The following is a 19507-nucleotide window of genomic DNA, read 5'->3' as shown; positions in this document are numbered from 1 at the left end:
TCTGTGGTCTGAAGAATTACTCGAATGCAGTAAAAATGATTTAAAAAATACTTTAAAGTAATCCTATCTGGCTATTATAGACATATTTTAATGAAGAGCACAAATAATAAAATGAGAACTGAAATAGAATCTTGAATAGCGTCTAGGCCTTTATGCTGATTTAATGACATGGCAGAGTATTATTGTGGTGGCCCTTAACTTAAAGGGGCAATTGCTGTCCCTAAAGTGAGTTTGATAAGAAAATAGTCACAAGTCTATCCATATACATGATTAAAGATTTGTATCATTTACATTTCATAGCTGTAATCTAACCATTTTTGTGAAAATATTATGTAAATTATAACAAGTATACCTAGAATCAGTACTACTAATTAATTCCCCTTTCCTGTGGATGCACCTGATATGCTGTGTCACATTTTACCACTAATTTTCAGAAAATTATACTAGCAATATTAGGAAATGCCTTTATGATAAACATCAACAGCTTTCTTTTATTAATATGAATTAGAAATCTCCGACTCAAGGCCGAGGAGGGAGGATCACTTGAGGCTAGGAGATGACTGGGCTACATAGCAAGACCCTGTCTCTAAAAAATAAATTAGCTGATTGAGGTGGCACATATCTGTAGTTCCTTGGGAGGCTGAGGCCGGAGGATCACTTGAACCAGGAGTTTGAGATTGCAGTGAGCTATGATAGCATTACTGCACTACAGCCTGGGCAACAAAGCAAGAACCTGTCTCTAAGGAAAAATGATGACAAAAAAAGAAATTGCGCCCAGAAAGAGTATAAATTTCAAGTAGGGTCATTAAAAATGTTTGAAATATGAGAAAGTGGTTGTTCATGCTGAAACTCTTAACTACAATATTGATACCGTAAGGTTCAATCCTTGATATCTTATGATGGACATCAAGGATTGATAACTGAAGGTTCAATCCTTGCATCTAAGCAATCACTCAATTCACCTGCTGACCTATATTAATTTACACTAAAAAACAAACCAAGCCAAAATGGTCTATTTAGTGCTTTGGCAGGATTTGCTTTAACATGAAAGAATAAATCAGTAATTTTCAAGCAAAGACAAAACACACAAAAGATCTCAGATAAAAATCTAAAACTCCATCAAAGATACCAACTCTAAGAAAAGAAATGCCTTATTGAATTATTACACTACATTTTAGGTTATAACCAATTTTTGATAGCAGGGATTCACATGAAAGGCATTGAAGATACTGTGGAAAGTAAGGCATGCCTAAACAATGCCTACATTGTGTGTATGTGTTTATGAAATACACACTTTGGACCACTGGATAAATCATGAGTCCTTTTTAAGTTTCAGTATCTTCTAGTGTAAAATGGGGTAAATACCCAGAAAAGTAATCTACTAGGGTTACTTGGTAGATGAGCTAGTCATTAAAGCACTTTGTAAAGAAATGGTATAAATGCAAATTAATGTTAAGCACTCTTATTCATTCATATTTTAATATAAAAGCACAAAAACCCCACCTCTTTAAAAAGGAAAAAAAGCTAACCTTTTATGATTCATTACGAATGGTTTAAAATGACCTTTGCCACTCCACTTGTATCAGTTCACAAAGCTCTGGAATAAGTAAGCACTGAACTTAAGACATCTTCAGAAGAAAAGCCGAGCCATACTACTACTAACACCTAGTTTCTCTAAAGCCAGTATGACAATCTTAGAATTACTCTTTCATCCCTTAAAATTTAAAACTTAGTTTTTAACCATGTTTTCAGTAAGATTCTCATTCTGTAGCAGAAACGGCAGTTCCTTAAAGCCAACTTTTAAGTACTTAAACTTTTTTTTTGCCCATAAAAAAGGTATTATGTTTACACATTATCAGTAACACAGAGTGAGTATCTTGGTGTAGAACATTTATTTATTTTTCCCACGAATCACTCAAAGTTTAGGTCAGTGGGAAATAATTTTAATCAAAGAATTGTACATTTTCTTCCCACATATCCTGCCTTGTCTTAGGAAATGACAGTGATCCATTTCATTACAAGTAAAATATTACAAAATATTTACATGAAAATATTAAAAATAACTCAAACACAAAAGCCAAGATGAAATAAACTGTTTTTGTCAGAAATCTCTACTCCAGTGCCCACAGCACACAAGAAGAGAGTCAAAACAAAATAAGCAACTAAGATCCCTCTGATCACAAATTTCCAAAGAACTGATGAAGAGACAGGATGAAAACGGTGGTGTGAAAGGGAATGATGTTAGCAGCACTGCTTCAATAACTGACCTATTCTGAATGAAATACTCTCTTTTATGTGCAGTAAATTCTGGACAAGGCTAAATTTTAGGATATTTCTTGAACTGAAATTAGAAAATACCCTGACAATGGAAGCAGCTCTTTCATCTAAGTTTAATAAGAGCCTCTTTCTCCATGGGCCACTGTTATGAACAGAAGCCTGTTCTGGCATCAAAAGCTGTCACAGTAGCCCTTCCATCTCTTTCATGAAAGCCTCATAGACATCATCCTTAGTTTGTACTGAGACAGGAACAGAAGGACCAGATTTGGGTGCTGTTTTGGCAAGAGGCACAGCAGAATCATCCTCTGACTTTCTTTGGGGAGCAGCAGTAGCCCCTTTATTCTCCCGACGTACTCTCAGTGCAGTGGGCACAAATCGAGTAATCTCTGCCTTGGGATTAGTGATCTGTGGCTTGGCACTGATGGTTGCTGTGGCTTTCTTCTCAATGGTGGCTGCACTCGTATCATCCGCCTTGGGTCGTTGAATCAAGTTGGGTGGGGCACTTAAAACCCCAGGGTTCGGCAAGGGAGCTGGTGGGAAAAGCCCAGGGGGGGCAGGTCCAAGGGGAGGCACCAAAGGTGGGCGCATCATGCCAGGACGAGGTGGAGGAATACCTAAATGAATAAAACAGGCAAGGATGAATACTACAAGAACTAATACAATTTAACTACTATTAAGGACATTTAAATATTAGTTGCCAATTTTTAAAAAAATGGATAACAACTTACAGAAAATAAGCTGAACTCATGTTGCTTGCTTTTTAAAACACAGGAATATTCTATTATAAAACAATTATTTACCTTCAACCTGTATCCCTATATTTACAGTAATATGTTCTCTTCTCTAAATCAATGTCCCACTTTAAAATATAAAGTGCCATCAGCTGGTTTCAAATATTATTTCAAATCTCACATCCCAAGATTCTATTCCAGCTGGATAGTGCAGATATTAGTAAGTCAGGAGACTGATCCCCATGCATTATACTTCCATACCACTTCCCCTGCACAAAAAGGTAACAATGGGCAGGAAATAAAATTTTAACCCTGGTTATTAAATGCACATGGAGGCTGAGCACGGTGGCTCACACCTGTAATCCCAGTACTTTGGGAGGCTGAGGCGGGTGGATCATTTGAGGTCAGAAGTTCGAGACCAGCCTGATCAACATGATGAAACCCTTTCTCTACTAAAAAAAAAAAAAATTAGCAGGGTATGGTGGCACACGCCTGTAATCCCAGCTACTTGGGAGGCTGAGGCAGGAGAATCGCTTGAACCTGGGAGGCAGAGGTTGCAGTGAGCTGAGACTGCACCATTACACACCAGGCTGGGTGACAAGAGTGAAACTCTGGCTCAAAGAAAAAATAAAATGCACATGGAGCAAGAGAATGCAACTAATCACAATCTGTCATCATTACTGGAAAACAACATGTCCTATCAACAGTTCAGACATACATAATACTCATATACCAAGAACTGCAGATTTCAATTCTTCAAATGCCACTTTTAAAGTATTATATTTTACCATATCTAAGATCCTATTGATTATACAAACTCATAATTATTCTGTGTACCACTAAGAGAAAGAGAGAGAGAGAGGAAAAAAAAAAAGCCCCAGCTGAGGCATTTAAAAAAGCAGACCTTCACATGAAACTGGCACATTTTAGTGTGGGAAACTAGAAATACCTGCCACATAAAACAAGCCTACAAGAAAATCTGCATGTCTAACCTTGGCACTTAGTAGAGGAAAGAGAAAAAAACTCTGTAATTTTAAACTTTTAGTTGGTACTCACGCAGATGCATGAAACAGCTTCGTAACTACTAAAACCAAAAAATTATCAAATAGAGAATTTTATCCCATGTTTTCTAGCTAGAAGTCCCTCAAGTGACAGGCAGAATAAAGTGCCAATACCCACTGGAAGAATTCTACTTCAAGCCAGGCCAACAGCAATTTAAAAACCACTACTGACTGTAAGATTACTTCAGATTTCATAATACTGAAATGTGACAATATATTTCAGAGCAAATGAAATAATAAACAGTAGGTTAAATTTTTATTATAGAAATTGAAAGTGTCACCTGGAGGTGCAGGGGGAGGTAGCCTTGGTGGGGGTCCCCGAGGAGGAGGACCAGGAGGCAGACCTGGAGGTGGACCTGGGGGAGGGCCAGGGGGTCGGCCTGGTGGTGGTCCTGGAGGTAAAAGTCGGGGTAAAGGCCCTCGGAGTCCTGGCATTCCAGGTGGTCTTAGGAAGGGAGGAGCTCCTGAAAAAGAGAAAAATGATAAATTAATGTCACACAAATGTACATTAAGTAATAATTACGGCTTAAAAGTAACTCAAATATGGTTTGACTTCAACCTGAAATCAGATCAACTTCAAAAACTTAATGAAACATACATGAAAACAGAATTCATTCAATATCTGAACACCAGAAAAAGAATACTAGATTTGTTGAGGAGCTTTAATTTCCCAACACTGACTAAAAGCATACTCAATCACAGCTCTGCAGTGCTGGAAATACACAATGGTGATAAGAATTCTTAAATGTTTCCGGTATAAGCTGAAAATGGAATAAAAAACGCAATGCTTTAAGGACCCCCCCCAAAACTCATGAACATATAAGACCATTAAGAATGACATAAGATAGGTAATTTTGCTTTGTACCAATCGGAAAATGATTAGCTCAACTGAAGAAAACTTAGAAGGCTGACAATAGGATGAAGGACTTAAATCACAAATAGCTGCAAAGTTCTCTGTTGCTTCATTGTATAATTTTATACTTTCAAGCTGAAAACTTAATAAACAGATTAATCACCTTTGCCTCTAAAAAAGATCTACAACTAAAAAGACTATGCAGATCACACTGACATTCGACATTCCTAACTTAAGAACACAAGACAGTATTAATTGTGTCTTACTCCCACTCACTGTCAATTTAGAACTAGGTCAACTTATCACCCTAAAAAGCAATACTAAAGCAAGCCTCCATTACATGTTCAAGTTTCTGTCTGCTGTAATCAGAAGAACTTTGAAAAAAGGAGTGCTTTGGAGAAAAACAGGAGCTATCAGTAGGACTATGAGTTGCAAACAATAGTTTGGGAATGAACAAGTCTTAGTTGTCCTTTGAGAATCCTTCGCATCTTAGAGAATTCCACTAGGAAGAAAACAAGAAAAAATGAACAATAACAATGCGTAATATTTTTTGGAATGACGTCACTTTAACCTCATTTAAACTCTATTCACAGTATTTAAGGCTTACCGGGAGGTGGACCAGGAGGAAGGCCCGTAGGTGGCCCAGGAGGCCGTAATGGTGGAGCAGGTGGTGGTCCAAGAGGTGGTGGTCCTGGCATGGGAGGTGCTTGTATCTGAGAAGGAGGAACAGACTGCGGGGGAGCCTGCTGCTGTGAAGAAGCAGTGGATGTGCCATCGGAATGGGATTCCTCTTTATGTTGTTTTTGTGATTGCTTTTCTGCTTCAGAGTCATCAGAATCATCTTCATCATCATCTTCTGAAAATTCCTCTACTTCCCGTCCCTCCTCAGGGATTTCTTGACCTGAAAGAAATTTTAAACCCAATAAATAGAGTTGATTTGGTTTCTTTCAGGTTGGAGAATAGCAATGACTAAATACACATGGTTAATAAATACATTCTTAAAATTAAAAACCAAATAGTCTTCTTCAATAAAATACTTAGATGTGAAATAATAAAATAATATTCTACTCATCTATGTTAGTGTAGCATAGTGGAATGAACTCAGGCTTTAAAAGAAGATAGACCAAGATTTAAATGCCAGTTCAACCATTTACTTGCTGTGTAACTTCGGACAGCCTATATAATGGCTCCAAACCTTATTTTTGTAAAACAAGGACTTATTATTTACTTGAAGATAGTTGAGATACTAAATGGAAAAATGTATGTAAAGCAATTAGCGTGAGGAAACACCAAAAGGTGATTAACTATTTTTTCCCCGCCTTACCTGCCATACGAAGCATCATGGCTTGAAGAGGAGTCAGTTCCTTCATATTCTTTTTTTTCTTCCTTGATTTTCCAGGCATATCTGCAAACCGTACACTCAGACCTAAGGGGACAGGGAGGGAGTGAAGTAGATTGGGTTCAACAAAACTCAGTAAATGTTTACTATATAATACTATAAAGAACTAGATATGATTGCTACTCACTACTTGGCAGAAGTGCAGGAAGAGATAGCTATATTAATAATATGAACACCTGGATAAAAACAATTTTCTTGAAAATATAAATTACTAAAATTGGCCAAGGAAGTGTTAAGTCCAGAATATACAAAACTTAAATGGTAGTTGAAGATCTCCTTAAAAGCTACAAATAATTTTAGGAGAAAATTCAACCAAACATTAAGTTACAGAAATCTCCTAATAAAGAGCATAGGGAAGAAACAGGCCGGGTGCAGTGGCTCACGCCTGTAATCCCAGCACTTTGGGAGGCCAAGGTGGGCAGATCATGAGGTCAGGAATTTGAGACCAGCCTGACCAACACGCTGAAATCCTGTCTCTACTAAAAATATAAAAAAATTAGCCAGGTGTGGTGGCAGGCACCTGTAATCCTAGCTACTCAAAAGGATGAGGCATGAGAATCACTTGAACCTGGGAGTTGGAGATTGCAGGAAGCCAAGATCATGCCACTGCACTCCAGCCTGGGTGACAGAGCAAGACTCTGTCTCAAAAAAACAAAACAAAACCAAAAACCAAAAACCAAAAAACAAACAAACAAAAAAACAAAGCAATGAAATGTTACGCAATTCATGAAACTAGCATAACCCTGATACCAAAAATCATCTACTGGCCAACATAAAATACAAGCAAGTTTACACACGTTTATAGCAGCACAATTTGCAACTGCAAAAAATCTGGAACCAATCTAAATGTCCATCAACCAATGAGTGAATAAAGAAAATGTGGTATATATCCACCACGGAATACTACTCAGCCATAAAATGGAACAACATAATGGCCTTTGTAGCAACCTCGATGGAGGTGGAGGCCATTATTCTAAGTGAAGTAGCTCAGGAATGAAAAACCAAATATTGTATGCTCTCACTTATAAGTGGGAGCTAAGATATGAGGATGCAAAAGCGTAAGAATGATACAATGGACTTTGGGGACTCAGTGGGGAAGGACAGGAGGCGAGTGAGGGAAAGAAGACTACAAACTGGGTACAACGTATATACTGCTGGGTTGAGGGACACATGAAAATCTCAGAAATCACCATTAAAGAACTTATCCTTGTAACCTAACACCACCTGTTCTCCAAACATATCAAAATTAAAATTTACAAAAAGGAAAAAAATATGTAAGCACGTCGAGTCTAACAGTGTTTTAAAAGCCAGCAATTTTAATTCACTACAATAAAGAACTAACAAAGAACAAAAAAATATAACAACATCCCAACAGATACATAAAAAATATTTATGAATAAAAAATAACCCTCTTAGCAAGCTAAGAAGAAAAAGAACTTCTTTTTTTTTTTTTTTTTTTTGAGACGGAGTTTCGCTCTTGTTACCCAGGCTGGAGTGCAATGGCGTGATCTCGGCTCACCGCAACCTCCACCTCCTGGGTTCAGGCAATTCTCCTGTCTCAGCTTCCTGAGTAGCTGGGATTACAGGCACGCGCCACCATGCCCAGCTAATTTTTTGTATTTTTAGTAGAGACGGGGTTTCACCATGTTGACCAGGTTGGTCTCGATCTCTCGACCTTGTGATCCACCCGCCTCGGCCTCCCAAAGTGCTGGGATTACAGGCTTGAGCCACCGCGCCCGGCATAGAAAAAGAACTTCTTAACTGACAAAGGCTATTTATTAGACACTGGATAGGAGCATTCTCAGTAAACATTTTAGGAGAAAAGTTCCAAGTGGACAGGACTTTAGTTTTGTTTACCCTGTATCCTTAGTGCCTAGAAAAAAATGCCCTGTGTATAGTAAAAACTCAATAAATATTAGCTGAGTGAATATCAAGTCAGAGTTAAGACAGCCATTTTTATAACATGTGTTGATGAGTATATATAAGAAAAATCTGGTCGGGTGTGGTGGCTCATGCCTGTATTTCCAGCACTTTGGGAGGCCGAGGCAAGTGGATGACCTGTGGTCAGGAGTTCGAGAACGGCCTGGTCAACATGGTAAAACCTCATCTCTTCTAAAAATACAAAAATTAGCTAGGTGTGGTGGCAGGTGCCTGTAATCCCAGCTACTTGGAAGGCTGAGGCTACTTGGGAGAATCACTTGAACCTGGGAGGTGGCGATTGTAGTGAGCTGAGATTGCACCATTGCACTCCAACCTGGGCGACAAGTGTGAGATTGTCTCAAAAAAAGAAAAAAAAGAAAAAGAAAAATCTTTTGGCAGAATAAAAGGAAAAGAAGGCAAGAGACTACATAGTTGCAGAAAAAGATGGAGCTGCTGTGGCTCTAATGGCTTTCTACTTTCTAGTACTAGTTCCTACCTAACAGTTCTCTATACATTACTAGCTCTATCTATTCTTTTTAACTAGCTTTTTTGTTGGCAACCATGATTCTTAAGACACAGCAAGAGAAAAATTTGTCATCAATATTAACATTAGTATTGCATGGTATTATATAAGTATTCTGTTGTAGGCTACAAAAACAATCCCAAAAGAAGTTCCCATTTTATAAAGCTTAAAATGTTCTTGACAAATGTCATAACTACTTTTTAAAAGTACATGTAACTCAATTTGAATTTTATAATAATCAAAACATATACATTATAGATACACTATGTTTCATGATTCTGGTCATGAGTGTACCTGGGTTTAAATTATGATCCTGGTTCATAAGATATAAGATACCATAAAAGGGCTTCAAAGATAGGGCTATTCTCCTTTCTTTCCTATAACATACTATAATAACATATTCTTATGCTATTGAATAGTTATTATACCTTTTGCCCTAAAGTGAACTTTATTAGACATTTTTATTAAACTAATGTTTTTCCTTATAAATATCCACTGAGTACTTACTATGTCAAAAACTTTCAAAATTTTACTATACAAAGATGAATCCAGTTATGATCCCTACTTCCAAAGACTTCACAGGACTTTCACAGATTCGCTAATAAATTAGGACCTTCGGCTTGTTTCCTCTTTATCGATCAATACCATGAATCCTTCATCTGCACATACCTGACTTCTTTTCTTCATTGTTGTCTCTCTCACCATCATCACGGTGCACAAATTCATCCCCCTCACTTTCTCCATCTGATTTGTCAGTGTCACTGTCATCAGTACTGTCATCGTGCTTATCTTGATCCATGTCCTCAGGATAGCCATCATCTTCACTGGTGCTAGAAATATCATCATCATGACCTCGCTGGGCTGAAAAGTGGGAAGGGAACATGGACCAGTAACATTATTGGATCCTCCAAAACATGGTACCCAGAAATACTGAAAATTATTCTATTTTAACTCAAGACTGTAATAATTCTTAAAAAAAAATTCCTATACATAGGTATTCATACAGTCTAACAATATTTTCATTTGCCAATAATTGTAAACACTACTTTTTGGTAATTTAAGATTTTTTTAAAAAGAGGTTCTAATTTGAGAACCCATTTCCTTTGGCAACAATTATGTTTATACACACATACGCAGTTGGTGAATGTATACAACACTGCAGTCTGATGACAACAAGCTAGAAGGGAACAAGATATACAAGTCTTAAAAGACAGAGTGACATCTCTAAGAAAAGTCTAATTTAAAACACAATATACTTCTGTATGATGCTTTTACTTGGATAGATCCTATAATTTATCCAACTGTATGTATATTAGTATACACATGACATCCTCTCATTTACTTCCTAAGTTCTGACAGTGGTGAACATGTTAAACAGGGCCAATATAAAAAATGGTAATTATAACGGCAAAAGAACAGTCACTTCTCACCAAGTTCAGGACTATATAACATGTCTTCATCTCGCCTACGTGGGGGAAGATCGAGGGCAAAACCAACTTTACGGCCATACATCTGCACGACCTGAGGAGGAGGTGGACCAGGAGGAGGGCCAGGAGGTTTTCTGCCAGGGGGTAAACGTGGGACACCATGTCCAAGAAGAGGAAGGATAGAAACTGCCCGAGTTGGAGGTCTGTTAAAAAAAACAAAAACAAAAAAACCCCACAGTAATCACTTAATAATAATGAGATATTTTTCTCTTCTAAACAATTTTCAAGGGATTTCTTATTTTACATTTAATCAAATTTCATACTGTTTACATCCACATTGTCTTTTATTTACCCTGGCATTAATTCTGGCACTGGACAGTCAATTTGTGCTTTTACTAAATGTGCTCTGATTGTGACACTGTTTCCTTACCCATAGGCTGAGGTTTTCTTTAGGATGGAGGGTGGCTGGGCACCAGGAAGTGGAATGTCCTGGATCAAAATGTTGGAAGGAGCATGTGGCATATCTGGCAAAGGAATACTCTCCACTTCCACATGCTGAGCATTCTGAAACAGAGAGAACCTTTCAGTATTACAATAAAAAAGTCATCCACAAACTAAACAGTAAAAATGATGAGTCAGCTGTTTCATGACTCAGACATGCTTTCCAACTAACATAAATATCACTAAACCCCACCCCCCCCCCAAAAAAAAGCCTCACGTCAATACTTCCAAAGACTGTCAAAGAATTGAAAGAAATCTTTATTACTGAAAATACCAACACACAGCTGTTTTTTCTCTTCTTACTATCAGGTCAGTCTTTTTGTATATGATTCGAAATAGCTATTGTTTAGAGAAATCCAACTGTTCAAAGTATCTAACACCAAAGTTACCCTATTTAATATGCAGGGTGATAGAAAAATAATACATGTCAACTAACAAATGTATATATCCAGTGGTGCAGGTTGGGCTCATTAGCTTGCCTATGTTGAATTTCTGTTGTGTATTAGCTTAGCTTACCTAGGCAAGTTAACTCGTGCCCTTATCTGTAAAATGAGGGGCATATTACCTCCTTTACAGAAATTACAGCGTTTGATTCTTTCCCATCTTTGAAAATTTACAAAATGTACAAATTCAGTCAAGTTTTGACACATGTATATACCTCATACTCCTTCCCAATCCATCTCTAATATCCCCCAAGGCAACCACTGCTAATTTTTTTACCTGCACAGATCAGTTGTACCTATTGTAGAAATGAAATTGTAACAATAAAATAAACATAGCATGTTTTTGAGATCTATTGATAATTTTTCTTTTATTCCATGTTGTTTTGAGTATTAGATTATTCCTTTTACTGCTGAACAGTATTCCATTGTATAAATATGCTAGTTTAATTATCCATTATCTTATTAGTGAACACTAGGCTGATCCTAGTTTTGAATTAATTTCACCTGTTTAAATACAGAGGATTAGATTTGCTGGTTCACAGGGTAGGCATGTTTAGTTTTAGAAGAAATTGCTATGAGGAAGAGGTTCAGCATGATCCATTCTCCCATTAACTTTTTAAATCTAAGTACAGATAGAGCATCCCTAATCTGAAAATCTAAAATGCTCCAAAATCCTAAACTTTTTGACTTCCATATGATACCATGGTGGAAAAATCCACACTTGACGTAATGTGATGGGCTGCAGTTTTGTTTCATGAACAAAATTTACAAAATTATCTTCAGACTATGTGCATATGAAACATAAATTTCATGTTTAGACTCGGGTCCAATCCCCAAAATATATGCAAATATTCCCTCCCCCCCCCCCCCCCAAGAAAAACCCCTAAATCCAAAACACTTCTGGTCTCAAGCATTTTGCATAAGGGATACTCAATCTGTATAATATTTTAGTTTATGTCTCAAAAAAAAAAAGAAAAACAAACAAAAAAAACAACTTGATTACCTTGACAGCATCAAAATACTGGCTAAGTTGAGCCCTCTTCTGCTCATACTCTACTTCTAGCTTTCTCAATTCTTTGTAAATATCTGGATTCTCTTTTTCATAGAGTCGTAGAATACGTTCAAAGGTTTCACGCAGCTTTTTACGCTTGTCTTTCAGTACTTTCTCATTTAATTGTGGCTGTTGCACTGGGTTAAACTCTGAGAGAAAAAGTGGATTATGGGATTAAAAGAGGGGCCACTTCAATTAAGTATCAATAGGTTACATAATAAAAACCTCCATATATGCTGAAAAGTTTTTAAGAGCTCTAGATACCAAACATACTCTTTTCAACTTTATTCAAAGAACTACAATTTTATTAAAATCCCCATCCCTTTTAGATGGTCACTAATTTTACTTTTCTCAGAAATGCCACCTAATTGATTAAGACTTCTTAATTAAGAGAGCCAATGCATGCTTTTTTCTGCCTTCACTAGTCTGTACTGGGTTTTATAAATTGTAACTGGCACCCTGATAAATAATGTTGTCTTCACCCCTTTCCTTTTTCTTAAAAGAATAACAAGCTTATCTTCTTCTTTAAATCCTATTAACTATTAATCTTGGTAATTTATTCAAATCCAGAAGGTGTATTCTTACACCATACTATTCCTAGTGTGATTATGTTCTAGTATCTGACAGAAAGGGTATTTGTGGGTTAGGATAAAATTTCCAGCAGCAGTATCAATGACTTTTAAACTTAGATGCAAAAAAAAGGTAACATCCAGCCATTTCATGTGATTCCAGTTATAACAAAGCAGCCATACTTAAGATGCATATGGAGAGTGAATAAAATTATCCTATGGAATGTGAAAAAGGCAAAGAATCCTGGTACAGTATTTTATATACTTGATTTTAGGTATTTCATGATTTTTTTCTACATCTTTACTAAAAATTGGAAATTTTTACTAAAAATTTGGATAAATTAGAAATGCCTTATATTCACAGTGGCCCGATACTTAGATTTACATGGTAGTTGCCAACATTAAATACAAGATGACAAACAAAAAACCCAAGGTTATTTCATAAACCAGATTAAGTCTTTTCCTGAAAAGCAAGCTGGCCAAATTGAGCTTCTGTTATCTCATAATAACAATGAGCTGGAAGCCAAATAAACGCTCCCCTCTTATTCTGGTATCTGGGGTCTCCAGTTTGCAACAGCCCTCTAGCACTCCATTTTGCCTCCCTGAAACTAACATTAAATCCAAGCATCAAATGCCATCGTGCTGTCCTATTTTACTTAGGCCTTTGCTGCTTCACTCATTACCCGCCTGCCTCTGTATGTATGAGACTGGTAAGCTGCCTGTTTATAAATTCTTACCCATTTCATCCAATTTCTCCATGTCTCGGATAATCTGTTTTGGATCCTTCATCTTTAAAACTGCAGCTCGAACCATCATGCGCTGTTTTTTGTTCTTAGAAAAATAAAAGAGGGACAGAACGTCAACAAGTCAGACAGTCGTGAGTTTTATTTCAACTTGCTTTAAGAATCTAAAAAGAATTTTGAACTCCGTGGCTTCTGATCACTTGTTTCAACCACCAGAAAAAGCTATGTAATTTTTTTTGGCCTTAAAAACGTTTAGACTTGTCAAAAAGATAAAGAAATGCTATTTTTAAGATGTGCTTTTTTTTTTTTTTTTTTTTTTTTAAATATCTGAAATGGTTTTTATTATACCCTAAATTCTGGTAAATATTGGGTTGGTTTCTAGCTTCCCTACTGGTTCATCCATCCATGTCCCTTGTCCTTGTCCCAGGACTGCACCAGAAGCAGAGGATGGAACAAAGATCTTCCCACCTTCTTGAAGGCAACTTCCTCATACTGTTCAGAACTGGTAACAGCCTAGGGGATGGGAGGAATCCCATGGGTCAGCCTTCATCTGTGTCACTAGGGCCCGTGTACTGGCAGATGGCATCGGAGTGAAGCTCCACCACCTGATTCTCTCTTGGCAGTTGCATCAAAGCCCGGCTCTGTGCTCTGTCCTGGCTCAGCAAATGTCCCACCCTTCCAGCCTGTGGGCCCAGCACCACCATCACACGGTTGCCTTCTGCCTTGGGAACCACTGTCTCCAGCATGTCTTCCCTCAGGCCTTTCAGGACTCGGCCTTCATCTGTCTGACATACACAGGTATCTGGGCTTAGGACATCTTCAATTATCATCTTGGTGTTATCATACTGGCTGCCTTTGTACATCTTGTCCACAAACCGCACGCGCAGGTCCCTGTGCAACCAGTGCGGACTCCTGGTGGCTGCTTTCTCACTCTTGGCTGCAGGCCCATTCTGTCGGTCTGGAAGGTGTTTCCGCTTCCTCTGAGTTGTCCTGCTGGATGTGGAGTTCTTGATTCCGGAGGGTCTTCCGTAATGAGGCAGTTCCGTTCTACCGCCTGAGATCCAAGGTGTTCTTGTCAAATTCCTGCTGGGAGACGGACCGTAGGCAGTACTCACTAACAGTCACCATCCGGCTTCCCACAGCCAGACGAACCAAGGCCCAAACATTGTCAGGATCTTTCACTTTCCCATACAGGCCTCGGTGAGGGCCAGAAAGAACCATTACAGCTCCTCCAGGCACCAGCCCTTGAGGCTGATCTTCCTTATCCTTCCCTTGCTCATCTGGCCTTGTCATGCGGGAGGGGCCAGCAGGGGTCAAGGCCTGGGCCTCGATCAGGTTGGCACCCAGCCCTAATTCCTTAGGCCTCAGTGAGTTAACATGGGGCTTCACTACTTGATTGAAGGTGTGACCGATGCCCTCGCCAGGTTTCCAGCCCATGCCCTGAAGCATGGCCAGCCCATAGGCCTCCACGGGGACCACCTCATAATTGGCCTCCTCTGGCACTGTCTCAGCCCGAGGTTCGCTGTCTGCCCCTTCCCTGCTGCGGGTGCATTCTTTCTGGATCATGGGTATAGCAAGCATGGGGTCAACACCCACATTCTCTCTCTCTCCCAGAGACTTCTTGGATTCCTCAATGAGCTCCTTCACAGCCTGGGACAGCATCCCATCCACCAAGGCTCCAGAATCTGTGCATGGCCCAGGTGACCGGGCTGGTAGCTGCCTGCGATAGCCATTCTGGATCAAAGGGATGATGAGTTCCTTGGGGGCTTCCTGGGGCTTCACACTCTGCAGCTCCCTTCCTTCCACGGATTTCAAGAAATCCTTCTCCTCCGGGGGTGGCCCCACGCCATCTCCAGTGTCAGCCAGCCGCCTTCGGGCTGACGTGCGAGTGAAGCCGAATGAAATTGGGGCAGTGGAAGTGGCAGTTAGTGGCAAAACAACCTCTTCAGAGTCGGCAAAACAAACAACCTTTTCAGAGTCCACCATCTTGCCCTTTTTCCAAGATGTGCTTTCTTAGGAAAGCATTTCTTTTAACTCTGTGAGATCTTTAGCAGTTACTTAAACACACAAACACACTTTAAATTTCTTTTTTTTTTTCCCTACCTCTTATGTTCTTGAAGATTTTGGGTGATTGTTCCTGCCCCTTGTTCTAACACCTCTGCTAGCTGAAGTCCAAAATTTTATCAAAAAAACAAAAAATGAAAAAAACCCGCAGAGGTTGAAGTGCTAAAATTACATAAAGAATATTTATTTCGGCTGGGTGCAGTGGCTCACACCTGCAATCTCAGCACTTTGGGAGGTTGAGGTGGGCAGACCAAAAGGTCATGAGTTTGAGATCAGCATGCCAATATGGTGAAACTCCGTCTCACTAAAAATACAAAAATTAGCCAGGCGTGGTGGCAGATGCCTGTAGTCCCAGATACCCGGGAGGCTAAGGCAAGAGAATTGCTTGAACCCGTAGAGGTTTCAATGAGCTGAGATTCCACCACTGCACTCCAGCCTGGGCGACAGAGCAAGACTCTGTCTCAAAAAAAAAGAAAGAAAGAAAAAAGATAGATTTAAAAATTTTGCAGAATTTAATGCTAAACATGAAGACACAATTGAACATTATTTAAAATCTGTGTTGCTTCTTATTAAGGTACAATACTATAAAGCAAATCCTTTCTTATTCTGTTGAAGTACTTTTCCATAAATTCAACAGCTAAGAGGAAAATGCTAAAAGAAAATGGATAAAGCTAATATATCTATAAATATTAGAAACCAACATATATAGTTAAGCTAATGTAATATACATAATATACAACTAATCAAGAAAATGTATATATAAAGCTATCTAGCATCATATTTATTTCCATTCTCATCAGCAGGCTTTAAAACAGTTATGTTTTAATAAATAACAAAAAAGAATTATTTTCAAAAGTATTTAACTCATTGGGAAAAGTAATCAAACAATATCATTATAACCTTTGTGAGCTTCTCTGCAAAGTTACTTCAGTTCCTTAGTAAATTTTGGCTTAGTTTATTCCAGTTTTTATAAAAAGCATAAAGAATCTCTTCTCATAAAATTAGAAATGTTATTCTGAAACCCACTAATCCCAAATCACAAGATGCGCCAAACAATACTTAAAGTTTTACAAGATGCTTCTGAAATCATACCTTCTTTAATTCTCTCTTCCGGGCTTCCTTTCCTTTAAAAGAAGAGAGGGAAATATAATAAAACTTTTGAATCTTGAACATTAGCATTTCCTCCAATTTAATACAGGCAAGTCTTTACTATGGGGAGTTACAGTATGCACTGTAAAACAGCAGCATCTTTGGCCTCTATCCACTACACGCCAATAGCATCCCTCAAATTATAACAAAAATGTGAACACATTTTTGTTTAACGTTTCATAAAAAACAACTGAGTCTGAAGGAAAAGGATAACATAAAATGCTAAACGAGGGCTTGCAAAACTAATTTGCTCAAAATTTCAAATACAAACAGAAAGCTTTCAGCCAACTCTACCGTGCAAGTCAATCAAATTTGAAAAATACTGGTACTAATTTTATTTGCATGTTTAAAGTCTTAATCATGTGCCCATACAAACACTGAATATACAATTTATCCCTCTTATCACTGCTCGTCTTGTAATTAAGCCACAGGGAAAGAAATCCCCTAATATTTGCAATTTTTAGCACCATCCTACTTTATCATTCCACACTAATGGCCACTTACGGGCTTGGTCTGTGGGGTTCATAAATTTTCCACTCTTGGTGGATGATGTAGATCTCCGTCCCATGTTGACAATCTGTATGGTTTACTTGCTCATTAAAAAAAGAAAAACCTGTGAAGGTGAAGACAAAGAAATAGCTTATATCTCCTATATTGATTTCTTCCTTTTTCTAGTCCTTACCAATCTCTGAAAAGAAACATTCCTTTAATTATAAATTCTGTGAGACCGTTCTTTCCTTAGTTTTGACTTTAATGTCCAAGAAAGATGGCATCAACTTTCTTGACCATGAAAATTTAGATCTCTATCATTCTTTAGAAATATGATGAATGCGAAGCCCACTTTGAATATCCTCAAGTCATCAATTTAACCCTTTTTTATGGATACAACATTGACTATGTCAACTGACACACAAAACTAGAAAATGCATTAACAGTATGGCACAAACCACGAACATCAGAAGCCATTAGTCCTTCTACTATAACCTCCCTTTACTAACATGTAATTGTAAACAAAAGAAGAAGGGAATAAGTGTATAGATCTGGGCTCAAAACAAATACCTCACCCCTCCCTCCATGGTTTTTCTTGGCATGTATCCTGTACATTCTCAACACCTCTAAAACAGTAAAAACTCATTAATTTACGCATATTTAATTCAGATTCAGTTCTAATTCGGACATAATTCTTGACTCTCAAGAGTTCAAAACACAACTAAAAATGCAGATATTTGAAATTAGTGCTATATTAAGAGCTCCTCACAACTTAAATACTAAGACATATATTTTCTTACCAATACCTGACTCCCAATATATATTTAAGGTAATTAAAAAAAACACTTATGTTTGAGGAAAAAACGTTTTGTAAGCTAAAACTTTTATTAACACAATACACTATTACATGTCTTCTTCCTCTTTATTTCGAAAGAATGGGACTTAATTATTTGAAGCCCAGTCTTTCCAGTAGTAAAGGCGGACAAATTTGCTTCCTTTTCCAAGTAGGCACTTTTTAAAGGTAAGAAAAGGAAGATTTTGTCAGTCGAGTGTATTACAGTTAATTTCTCTTTTAGCAAGTGTTCAATTGCCCCGATTTCCGCCAGATGTTTCAGAGCTGTTTTGGTGGCAATTATTTCAAGACGGCGGTGACAAAGGCTCTAATTTTCAGCTTTATCTAAAAAACGGGGGACATCAATTACTTTACAACAAAGCTCTGATGATACAATGGGATTACAAACAAAATATCCTGTGATGTTGGAATCACTATTTAACTATAATCTTTATAATGGATCTATATTCCTGGCCCATACATCCTGTCAAGTGGTTTCCTTGTCAGAAAAACTGGGTGGTTGGAAGGTAGCAGGGAGGAGGAGGTAGGGAAGGAGGAAAACAAGCAAAATCAGTACAAATCCAAGCTCCCATCTTTGATTGGGTGCGTTTTTGTACTCCCTTTCTCAAGTGTCCTCAGGCTCACGTTCTGAATCTCCTCCCCCACAAATGAAACACAACGAATTACAGAGAATTTTACGGAAGACACTGGAGCTTAAGTCTGCACAGATTCGTTTTTTGTCTACAATCGGTGGTGGTGGTGGTGGTGGGGCGACTGGAAAATCAGGCCAAATAACCGTTGGGGAACTCTTAAATAGCCAAAGAGGCTTCAATGACATAGGTCCAGGTTCACCAAAGGAAGCAACAGCAGCAACTGCCGAAACCATAGCGACGGTTGACCGACCATGACTCGAGGTACGAGACGTGAAACCTAAGGCTACCAATTAACGTGCATAGGAAGCCGCCCCAACCGACCCGAACGAAGCCAACCGCGTAACCGCCGGTCGCCGCGCCAGCCCGGGCCCAGAAATACCCCAGGCCGCAACCGGGAGACCCCAACAGGGGAGAGGAGGAGCGGCGCAAAGGGGCTGGGTGTCCCCGAAGCCGCTGCGCGGGCCGCAGAAGGGACGAAAGAGACGAGGAAGACTAGAAGAGCAATCCCATACACTCACACTTCTGCTGTGCTCCCAGGACTGCGAGAAGCGGGGAGGGAGCGATTCCCGGCCTCTTTTACCAGGTAAGGGCCTTCAACTCGGCCTCTCGGTCATCCCCTCAGCTACCGCCATCTTGAAACCTCGCGCCCCTCCGCAATCCTTACGTCATTTCCCATTCCTCCGTCCAGCCTTCTCTCTGCGTAGCTCAGTCCTGGAACCATAGAGAATACCCGAGAATCCAGGACCAGAGTCGCTTCCGGCTCCATGCACTACCCAATTGGTTGGTTGTCGGCTAAGAGCCCGCCTCATTGCAAGTATCTAG

At 38.8% G+C, this 19507-nt stretch overlaps 1 protein-coding gene and 1 pseudogene across 1 annotated transcript; both read right to left on the bottom strand.

Annotated features, from left to right (window-relative positions):
* Window positions 1-1869: 1869 nt before the first annotated feature.
* Window positions 1870-19360, bottom strand: WBP11 (WW domain binding protein 11). Its single transcript, XM_003934552.4, has 12 exons — window positions 19204-19360; window positions 17216-17324; window positions 16655-16686; window positions 13493-13586; window positions 12139-12335; window positions 10622-10755; window positions 10195-10394; window positions 9434-9625; window positions 6247-6348; window positions 5530-5823; window positions 4351-4533; window positions 1870-2891 (listed from the first exon to the last, which is right to left on the bottom strand). The coding sequence occupies exons 2-12, from the start codon at window positions 17277-17279 to the stop codon at window positions 2458-2460; spliced, it is 1926 nt and encodes a 641-aa protein (XP_003934601.1). The 5' UTR covers window positions 17280-17324; window positions 19204-19360; the 3' UTR covers window positions 1870-2457.
* Window positions 13593-16648, bottom strand: LOC104652419 (G-patch domain and KOW motifs-containing protein pseudogene; annotated as a pseudogene).
* Window positions 19361-19507: the final 147 nt, after the last annotated feature.

The sequence above is a fragment of the Saimiri boliviensis genome, chromosome 7 (assembly GCF_048565385.1).
Source record: "Saimiri boliviensis isolate mSaiBol1 chromosome 7, mSaiBol1.pri, whole genome shotgun sequence".
Classification (NCBI taxonomy): Eukaryota; Metazoa; Chordata; class Mammalia; order Primates; family Cebidae; genus Saimiri; species Saimiri boliviensis.
This window is presented reverse-complemented; position numbering and strand designations above follow the sequence as displayed.

Excerpts from the sequence above, each read along its gene's own strand:
- WBP11 (XM_003934552.4), bottom strand. The coding sequence starts at position 17,279 with ATGGGACGGAGATCTACATCATCCACCAAGAGTGGAAAATTTATGAAC. Across the intron at positions 12,336-13,492 it reads GGAGAAATTGGATGAAATGG|AGTTTAACCCAGTGCAACAG; the intron begins GTAAGAATTTAT and ends TTTTTCTCTCAG. Across the intron at positions 9,626-10,194 it reads GTTATATAGTCCTGAACTTG|CCCAGCGAGGTCATGATGAT; the intron begins GTGAGAAGTGAC and ends CCCACTTTTCAG.